Source organism: Thalia democratica, unplaced genomic scaffold, assembly GCF_965202585.1.
Source record: "Thalia democratica unplaced genomic scaffold, ktThaDemo2.hap1.1 HAP1_SCAFFOLD_614, whole genome shotgun sequence".
Lineage (NCBI taxonomy): Eukaryota > Metazoa > Chordata > Thaliacea > Salpida > Salpidae > Thalia > Thalia democratica.
Window position 1 is genome coordinate 26,824 of NW_028139628.1, and position 11,340 is coordinate 38,163.

Genomic DNA, 11,340 nt, shown 5'->3' on the forward strand with positions numbered 1-11,340 from the left:
TGATTGTTGCAATGACCTTTCAACAAATTTGTCTGTATATACTTCTAATTACTGGTCAAGATTATTTCTTCAGTCTTTCCTTCACATTTTTCAGGTACTTTTAGTTATTGTTGCAATCACATTAAATTTAAGCAGTGTATTGAGTTATTTCTATTATACAAAATTACAATAAGTGAAATATTTATTGGATTTAGTTATAATAGATGGGTTAACGCTACACATTATATATTTTGTCAGATAAAAACTTTTACTGTTTTACAAATATTCTTATGTTAATTTAAACTGAATACATAAAAATAGTTTAATATTAAGACTTTATAAAGATGTTCTAACAGTTTACAAAATTATAAACAAAGTGAGAAACATAAACACCAAGGACAAAATAATTTATAAGTGTTAATGAATAGTATAATTATTTTTTTTTACAATTTCTTTATGTAAAATTAATTAAAAACCTGTATAACAAATATTTTATGCTGATGTAAGATAAGCTAAAATTTACTAATTACCTGTTTATGTTTTATTTATTTGATTATGGTTATGTAGCTCTCTACCTGTGTTACTTTATAAATAAGTCGATTTACTGAATCTTTCATATTTTTTAAAAGTATTTTTTGAGCATTAAATCTTTTTAAGCATAAGGTTTTGTTTTTGCAAACTTTCTTTTTAGCTACTATAGCAAGATTTAGTTTATTTACTTCAATTAAGAAAAAAACCGTACATTTTTTTTCTGAAGTCTATAGCAACAACAAATAAATGTTTTTATTTTAGTAAATAATTTATTATAGCTAACGATTTTTTCTGTATATGAAGATAACTTTTAAATAGTGAAATCCGAATCCAGAAATTTCGTATCGAGACATAAAAAGGCAATATCCGGCCGTATCCGGATACTTAGATCCGTTTAAAGTTTCCAACAGTCTATTATAAATTTTAAATAAGAAAATAAAACTAGAAAGTCTAGTTCACCTTTGTAGTTATGAAAACTATAAATTTACTGTGTCTGGTTCATCCGATCCCTTTAATCACTTAAAACCTATGTTAGATTTTAGGAAACATTTTTAGTCGACGGATCGTATTTAAGGCTGGACGGTTAACAAATTATAGTTTATTAAACGACAAAAAAAGGCGCTTAAAATATTTAGTCCTAGGATCTGGTGTACGTAGAACCCTTGGTTATCCAGTCGCACACCACGGATACCTTTTAACGTCGTGACCAGAATAGTTCGACGTATAGTTTACGACGTAATTTTAAAATTTTTAACAAAAAAATGAATAGAAATAACAATTTTTTTACTGGTATTACGTAACAAAAATAAAAATAATCGCACATTTGAAAAGCACTTTGTTTTAAAAAAGCTTAATGTTAGTTGCTTTATTTAAGTTTGCTCTTATGATGAAAATTACGTCTAATCCAAAATGTTTCTGCTTGTCGGGCGAGATCCAGCCAATATGCCGTACAATACCCGTTTTTCACCAATGATTATGTTATAGATAATAAGTAATTAAAGTTAGATAAACATAGACTGGTGTATAGACTTTCAGTTCAATTAACTTTGTTATATATTAAGGGTTGGCAACATAAGGTCTGCAGGTAAAATCCGGCTTACAATTTTATTTTTAAAGATAGACATTTGTATTAAACTATTTTTCCTAGTTGAACAAAAAAACCAATACTCACATTAAATTCTTAACACTAGTTTATAAAGTTCCCAAAAACTAACCAATTAAAAAAACCTTGGTCGAAACACCGTTATAATTAACAAGGCATGTCTTCCAAATTTACAGTTATTAGCTGTTTAGCCAATCTAAACGTTTAAAACTGTTAGTTAGTTTGAACAAAATTTAAAGCTTATAATTATTACAAATCTTTGCAAAAGTGCTTTCATTGTTATTAAAGGTTAATAGCCAATTTACAGAATAAAGAGGTTAAAGTAGGGATGAGCAACGTTTTCAGTCAACGGGCCACAAGTGAAAAAATTTAGTCCTTGGCGGACCTGAGCATTTAATTTAGTTCACGGAAATTACGCGATTATCCAACTTATTTTGAAATAATTTTTTTAATCATAACTTCAAACTTTAGAGTATCTAGTGTAAATTTCATAAGTTTTTATTTCACGAGCCACAGGTTATGCCTTTCATGGGCCGCGAAAGTTTTTCGAACTGTAGTCTATTGAAATATCCAAAATTTACTTTAGTGGGCCGGATTTACATAATCGTGAGCCGCAGTTTTACCTGTCGTGGACCGGTTTTCTTATAATTTGCTATACATTGAAGGGCCGGTCATTTTTACACAGCAGGCCGGATCCTGCTTGCGGTTTGTAGATTGCCAAGCCCTAAGTTAATGCATAGTAAATTATGTCTCCTGCTAATAAGCTCATTAAACATATTAGAATCACTTATTGTTACTTATTTAAATTTCATCATGAATTTGAAAATATTTTATACAGTATTTTACCCCTGAAAGTTTTTTTGTAAAAATTTAAGATTTATAATTTGTTTAAAACTTTTTAATTTAGCTTTTTAATCCTTAAAATCTTTGAAACAGTATAAATAAGACGATAAGCAATTTTTCAAAAAATCTAACTAGAGTTTTGTTTAGTAATTGATAAAATTAAATGACTTAACTTAGTATCTTAGTAGTGATCTACCGGATCAACTAGTTTCGGATCCTGATAATTTTTCAAAATTTAGATCCGACCGCATCCGAATCTAATAAGGTAGTATACGGCCGGACCCGGATACTGACTCCGGTAGCTCACTACTTTTAGAGATTTAATTTTTATTATCTTTCATTAAAGCATGTCCTTGTTTTTTAGCAGTTTTCAAAACAGTTATAGAGTGTTTGCTTACTTACATAATCAATTTTTAAAACTTTTTTTTTTATTCAATAAAAGACAACTCACAAATGCTTAAGTTAAAAAGTTATTAAAAAAACAAGACTTGGGTACATTTTGTTTTCAAATAAAGTTACGGTTTTTATTTTAACGCTTTAAAATAATATTTCTAGATATTCTGGTTTAATAGAAAACAATACACTGCGCAAAACAAACTTTGACAAGTTTCTAAAGGAAGATTATAAAAGTTTTATTATCTTTTACACCTTTAAATGTTTTTAGTTGAACTTTAAAAAATATTTTTGTTTTATGGAATTCAAATTAAAGTTAGCGATTATAAGTAATATTTTTGTTTTAAAAACATTATTCATTTAAACATTAAGTGTGTATAAAATTTGTTTCTGTTTTGATTTACGTAAGTATCTTTTTAGTTTTCTAGAACTACTCATTTAGCTTATGCTTTTGTTCAAAAGTGTACTAATTCTTAACTCTTAATTTGTAGGCAAAGTTTGACACCTCAGTAAAATGATCAAAGCTGTAATATGTTTTAAAAAACGAAGAAAAAAGTTATATACTCAAAACAAATGATTTCAAAAAAAATTGTACAATGCATATAAATAAGTAAAAACCCTGTGAGCGCTAATTCTTAGAATTATTTAAAATTATGATTTAATTGATAATTTGTAGATATAAAGTATGAATATTTTATTTTAAACAATTCCGTCATGGAATAATCTTTCACACTGTTAGAGGTCTTCAATTATAAATAAATTCAAACATTAAAAAATGATGAACCCGAGTTGATAACTCTAAGTTTTACACTTAAAACCAAAAGTATTCGATACAAAGTATAAATATGTTTTAATATATTAAGGAGCAACTAAAGAATATTTAAACAATCTTATAATAGAATGCAAGCTTATTTGAATTTATTTAATATTTGGCAAGTTTTTTATTGTGGTTTAAACAAGGGCAAAGTTAGTGAAGTTAGAGTTACATACATTCGTTTACTCAATGTTTGAAATTACATTTATATAAATATCATATTTTAGCAACTTGACGAAACTCTAAATCTTTTTTTATAAACAATTTAACAAAAGTTTAAAGCTTTTCATTATACTGTTTCAAAACAATATAAATGAAATAATAATACTCATTAGTAGTGTTTTAAAAAAATATTGTGATGTCACTACGAGTAAGAGGTACTTAAAAAAAATAGGGTCGATCTTAGTATAGGCATCCTTTTACGGGAGATGAGTATCCTTAATACGGTAAATGTTTTTTATGGATAACTTTTGTAAAATTTATCAATGTTATTCTCATGGACGTCATTTTTAAATGTTCATTATTATACAGCTTGTTTGATAAGTAAATTTGTGGATTACCTTTATATAAATATACAACAAAAAGAATTTGTTTTCGCGTTGAATGCAAAAAAAAACTTTATTCATATTTATACATTCCTTACTATTTTTTAAATTCTAACTTGTGTGCAACAATTAAAAATATCAACAAAAAGATCAGACACGATTTAAATATTTTTAAGTGTTATTCAATTCAAAAACTTTTCATTTAAATTGTTCGACTACTACTATAACTTTTAAAACTTGTTTATTCTAAATTATCAGTAGCAAGTAACTAAAATAAATTAATATAGATAAATAAATTTTAAAAAATGCTTGTGACTACTGATAATTGTAGTTTATTTGCACTAGGTCGTAGGCAGGGGCGTAGCGTGGGGAGGGACGCTGGCGCATGCGTGCCACCCAAAAAAAAAAAAAGAAGTAAAAAAAAATGTAATTTCTTTATTCTTTATTGTTTATTTTTTCTGATTAATTTGCCGTTTTTCAACTAAGTTTTTCTATTATTTGAAAAGTAAAACGAAATTTCAATACTAATTAGTGACAAGTTAGGGGAAATTACCCAGTATACTGTTTCGGTGCGTGATTTCAAATGTGCACCAATGTTGACGCAAAACTCCATAAGGAAAAATTTTATAACTTCATTAACTTCATAAGAATTTACACTCAAACAGTACGCAACTAGTTAGTGCACCGCAGTAGTATAACCTTATGAGAGAATTCTCTACAAGGACAAATGATAACATTTTGTTAGCAAACCATAAAGCTAAACCTGTTTTATAGTGATAATGATTCAAAAATAAACAAATAGTAGCAAAAATAGCAATTAATAACTGCTAATAAAATAAATATAAATTGATAATAAGAACAAAAAATATTAACAACATAATTTAAAAGATAAATAACAAAAAAAAATAAAACAATTAATAAATAAACAGTTCATACTGTGAATGCAGTTTTAATCTCACTGTACAAAATTATTCTTTAAACTACCCTAAACTTAAAATGTTTATTAAAAGTAGTTTCTTTTTTTATTTAGATAACAAACAAATCAAACTTTGCTATTCTATCAGCCATAAAGTTAAAAAAATAATTAATTTTTGTAGCAAGTTATTTTAAAATTTATTCAGTCACATCATGAATAATATTATAGTAACTGTAAAACAGATTTTTTACAATCAATATTTAGTCTTTAAGACTTATTTGATTAATTTTAAATTAAGTTTAAATGGTATTTAAAAAATTTCTTTCTACCCACTGTTTGTAGTATTTAAAAAATGCTATTCCCTAAAGATCATAGAAAAACTGATCTCAAGATAAGTTAAAAGCTATATTTCTTGTGAATTTTTAAAAGCATTGAAAAGGTTGACCTTCAAAAATTCATTTTTTTAAACTTTTTGTTTTGTATTAGAAACATTTAGTAAAATCTTTCCACACACTCAGGATAACTCAAGATTCTATGAAGTTTTGGAAAACTTTAGTATGATTCAGTTAAAACCAGTTTAACTTTTTAATTTTTCATAAAATTAAGTATTTTTAAGCTCAGGCTGACTAAGGATACATTTGTTTTTTTTGTTAACTCAGGGTAGATTAAGTGGTTTTAAAAGCTTTTTTTAACAGCCTAGTTTCTATTAGTTTAAAAACAATAAAAAATATCTTTAAAATAATTTAAAATGCCTATGATGACACCTGATATTTTTAAACTAACTCAGGATAGTTATTTTGACTCAAAGAGTGGCAAGGCAATCCTGATAGCTTCAAAGTTGGTTTTTTTTTGAAAATTTGTTTTATAAAACTAAATAAAAAGTAAAAATCTGTTTTCATTAATTTCTAGATTATTATTTAAAAAAATATGCAAAGTAGTATTGTATGGAATATTGCAAGTCTAAAAATATGTCAGATAGGAAAATTATTTGAAGCTCAAAAACTTGAATTGAAAAATAGCAGACCAACACCAGATATTGCTATTACTCAAGACTGCAGTTCAAGTGGTATAAAATTTTAATTTTTGTTTATATTTCAGATTTTCTTCATTTGTTAAAATATATTTTTACAGTTTTATATTGTAGTATAGCCAAAAATGTAGAAGTTAAAACAAAAAAAAAAACTAGCTCTTTAGATTCAAAACTTTTAATTTTAATACTGAAATTTTAACATTTTTATATAAAAGATAGAGATAGTATATTGAAAGCTGCAACAAACTAAAAGTATGAGTTATTTTAAGTTTAATACAATTCTTTTTTGCTGATATAAAATAGATATTGAACATTATTAACAAATTGCACAGAGAAAAATGTTTTGATGTATTAATTGTTGTACTTAGTTGACTATTTATTTGTAGTTTAAGGCCATAGGGGGGGGGGGGGGTAAGCCATGTTTTTTAGAAGTTGATCTTATTTTATAGATTTTTTTAAAGCTTTAAGATACTTTTTGTTGTTTTAAAAAATTCGAATTTTTATTTTAGATATGAACAGTCAAAGTCGGGCCGCATAATAGGTTCCCTATGGGAAGGGAAAACTAAAACAGCGAAAAAAGGCTAGTTTGTTTAAAATCTATCTACTAATACTTTTTTTAAGCAATCTTCTTCAAACTTTAACAGTTTAATCTTTATACAAAAACAAAAAACATTACTTGTGAATTTAAAAATTTGTAGTAATTTTTTTATTTTTGAAAAAAAAGACTATATTTTTAGATTTTTTATATAAAATTTTTATTTATTTTAATTATCTAAATTCATAAGTACATTTTTTTCTTGTAATGTAAGGAACATTTTCTAAAATTTGAAGAAGATTGCTTGAAAAATGAAGGAGATAGATTTTTAGTAGTTTCTTAAATTTCTGAGAAAATTGACCCCGAAAAAATTGCGGCCCAAAAGTTTTAATTTAAGGGATTTTTTGAGAAAAAAATTTGCGCACCCCCTGACCAAAATACCACGCTACGCCACTGGTCTTAGGACTAAACAATTTGAGCGCTTTTATTTGTCGTTCAATAAACAATACATATTCTAAAATCTAGTTTCAAAAATTGTTTGAAAAAACCTAAAAAACGAATATATTAATTATTTCACATATTTAAAAGTTATAAGCTTAAACTTTCAGCTTGACAAAGGCTTGTTAAATGGAAATAAATTATTTTTAAATTTTAATTATTTTTCAATTCATTAATAATAACAACTATCTGATTTTAAAACATTTCCATTCATAGCATTATCTTTAAAAGAACAAAACTTATAAAAAATGCTTAAACAATAAACATTTTTTAACACCGAAAGGTTTAAGACTTGATGTATCAGAAAAAAATAAAGTAGTATTTTAGCTAGAAAAGTATGGTTACTTAGTATTAATTTAACACTAATTTTTTTTTTAACAGTCTAGAAAAAAACTAGCTAAACCAGTAAAGTTAAGCTCACAATTGTTATGTTTACCATATAATAGTCAGATTTCTTTTCAGTATTTTATTTTTTAGATTTTATTTCAAATAATTTTCAAATCCCTAAATTAGCTTATTTTTGTTAACATAAACAATGTTGTGTCAAAAAGTGTTTACTGTTTGAGAAAATTTTATAAATTTTGTTCTTTTAAAGATTTTACAACAAAAATTACCACAAAGTTTTTCTTGAACTTTTTCCAATTTTATATATAACTAAATATATCCATTGTTTTCTAAATATTTTAACTCAATTTCTTACAATTTTTTTTATAACAAAATTAAAAGTCTTTTTTCTTTTTAAGTTATGTTGTTGTTATTTATTATTTTGTATATAAAAACTTTAAATTATAGAAAAATTGGTTAACGACTGATTTTTAAAATATCAACATTTAATTTTGAGATTGTGTGATACTCTAAACACTTTGTGTACTTTTAGGTTTTTATTGCGTTCGTATTGATGCTGATTGCAATGACTTATAACTACTGGCTCATTTTGTCTGTGTGCGTCGGAAATGGCGTTGGATACCTAATTAACGGAGTCGTACGAAAGTGCATAATTTCTTCAAAAAAGAAGAACAAAAAAAGAACTGAGAAAGCAAAAGTAAGCAAAGCAACCACAATTGAATCAACAGGAGAAAGCAACAGCAGTTACTCAGCTGATGATTACAACAACTTCGATACTGTGAGCTTATATTAAAACATTTATATTTGATATTGTTATTTAAGTTTTAAGTATAGTTTCACATTGATATGTTTGTTTTGGAACTTTTGATTATTTAGAATTCAGTAATAGAAGGTTTAAACTAAATTATTTAATTTTCAATGCTTGTGTGAGATAATTAATCTTAAAAGAAGTGCTGAAAAAAGCTAGTTTTAAAGATTTTTTAAATGCTCTTACAATGTTTGATACTTTATCAAATATTTTCGTAATTATGTATTTTAGATAGTTAGTTAAAAATTAGTGCAAAAAATTAACATGCAATACATCTACATAATCTTATTTAACTAAAAAGTATTAAAGATTTAAAGAACATGTTAAATGAACCTATACTGAGGAAATATCAATTTGTCATCGTAGTACATTCTTTTTGATGATTTTATATACTAATTTAAATTGAAAAAATATATTCAAATTTCCATATAAACAATTTAAGTCTTTATTTCCTTTTGCTTCTACATAATTTTTTATTTATGGATTGTATGTAATCTTCGAATCATAATTTGTGGATTATATGTAATTATTTATAGTCGTCATCTGTATAAAAACATATCATTATAGCTTTCTAAATATAAAGTCATTTATTTTGTAAATTTTCAATAATCCAACACGAAAAATCACTACAGACTAAAAGTTTTTTTTTTAATTCCTTACAAGTTTAAATATCATACTTTAAACTAAAACGCAAAAACTTTTCAAATTACTTTATGTAAGAAGTTTTAAAAAAGTAGTTACTTAAACTTGTTTTATGTAATTTTTTAATTTTTTCATTTTTACATTTTTAAAACACTATTGACCAAGATAAATTTAAAAATTAATTAGTTTTTTGCTTCGAGTAATGCCTTTTATTTATTATTTTGATTTTTAAAATTTAGTTTTATGCTCTGTATAAACATAAATAGTTAATTATCAAATATTTATTTTACGATTGAGAAATGGTACGACAATGCAGCTCTATAAAGCGGAACTTTTTTTATTGTTTAGTTGACGTATATTTTTGATTTGGTTTTTGTAAGTTTTACTTTTCAGCTAGAAACAGTGTTTCTTAAAAAGCAATAAATTATTTTAATGATAAAACTAAATATACATAGCTTTTATGCTGTTAACAAAGCATACAAAGTACCTAACTGAAGGTCAAAGTACTTAAAGATTTATTAAAAAAAGTTTGTTTGTAACAGCTTATGTCATATAAATAGAGGTGTGCAAATTAAATATTTTATTTACGACCCGGTTTCGGTGACAGAAAAATTGCGACCTTTTCAGGTAGAATAAAATAATAAACTGCACATAACAATGTTAATTATCTATAATGTTATTTAAAATCTTGTTCATGCGTGAAAATCTAAACAAAAACTAAAGTGTTACACTTTCGAAAATTCAAGCTTATCAGAGTATAATTAGGAAAATTGGTCCTAGCTTTAAAATGAATTGAATTTAATTAATATTATGAGTCAAAAAATATAACTGAATTAAGAGTTTAAAAAAAAAAATTGTACCTTGAATTTTGTCTAAATATTCATATCTAAAATACTTAAGTTTAAATAGTCTAAAAGAGAGTTCGACTATGATTACTTTGAATAACAAAAATTAATGCCTAAAAAGTAGCTTTAGAAACAAATACTTTTTTTTAGATATAAATACAAATCATTCTTTTAAAACATTACTTTAGTTGCAAAACTATTTTACAAACTAGCTTAAATAAACATACATCATAAAGCTTTAAACAACATTAAGTTTTAATTGCTTATTTTGTATTGGAACATTTTACAAAGTAGGCTTTTATTTGCATAATAACTCAACAAAAAAAATTATTTCTATTTTTAAGTTAGTTTGTAATACATTTTTCCAACTAAAGTTTAGTTGTTAAAATAATTTTAAGCTCCGGTAAGTAAGAAAAACACTATACTTAAAACTTTTGTTTATGAAAATAAAGTAAAAGTTTATATTCTGTTCAATCATAGTTTTAACTTTTTTGCAATTTTTGTAAGTAGTTTGTTTAAGAATGCTAGTTATTAAACCGCAACTTATTTCTACAGAATAAAAATAGTACAACAGTTGGATACAGATATCCAGAGCGAGCATACGAACCTAAAGTTCAAAAGAAGAGCCACCATGTGTATGACAACTACGATAAATCTAACAATTTCAATTACTGATGTTTATAAATAGAAAGAACAACTGTTTCAAATTGTTTTCGTTTTTTTATAACTAAATAATTTTAATTTATATTATCACTCTTTAAGAAGCTTAAATAATGAAGATTGCAAAAAAAGTTGGTTAATAACTCTTTTTCAACTATTTTTTGATGTATGCAATGGCTAGCTTTCTGTTTTAGTTTTAAATCTGTTTTGAAGTTAAATTAAGCGAATTTTATAAACTAAAAGCATAAACTTTACTTTATAAGTTAGGATTTCCTTGAAAATGTATTAATTAAGATAATAGTGGTATTGTTTTTTTAGTAATTAGTACCGATTGCTATAAGAAAGCATTTTTGATATATATCTCAAAAAACTCTTTAGCTTTTTAAAAAAATTTAATTATTAGGTTTTAAACATTCTAACTTGATTTTTTAAGTTTATTTTATTCTTTTAAACAAGTAGTACTTTTAAATATACAAAAGAAAAACATAATATCTAAAAAATTAAGCGTTATTTCAAATATAATCTATTCTAACTTTCTCGTAGTTATGCTTTTTTACTTTAAGATTTAATTCTTTTTGTTCTGATTAGCTGTTTTTAGTTAAATCATTGAATCATATATTTATATATAGCTTAAAGAAATGTTTTAATTTTTAAGTAATTTCTGTTAAATTTTTATAAAATGAAATTTACGAGTTTTACACATCCTTTATTAATTCTTAAAACTGTTTAAAAACACAATCAGGTTTTACTTTTAATTCTATTGATATATAGTTTGGACAAATATTTTTAAACTAGATAAGATAAGATAGATTTATAATATTTTGCTAGCTAAGTTTAGTTCTTTATAAATAGAA

General features: G+C 24.7%; 1 protein-coding gene across 1 annotated transcript in view; it reads left to right on the forward strand.

Annotated features, from left to right (window-relative positions):
• LOC145846771 (uncharacterized) overlaps positions 1-10,758 on the forward strand; it is a 12,720-nt gene extending 1,962 nt beyond the window's left edge. The window contains exons 2-4 of the mRNA XM_082953386.1: positions 74-94; positions 8,064-8,309; positions 10,382-10,758. Coding sequence (XP_082809512.1) covers positions 74-94; positions 8,064-8,309; positions 10,382-10,501 — 387 coding nt within the window. The 3' untranslated portion in view covers positions 10,502-10,758. The remainder of the gene's footprint in view (positions 1-73; positions 95-8,063; positions 8,310-10,381) is intronic.
• The last annotated feature ends 582 nt before the right edge of the window (positions 10,759-11,340 follow it).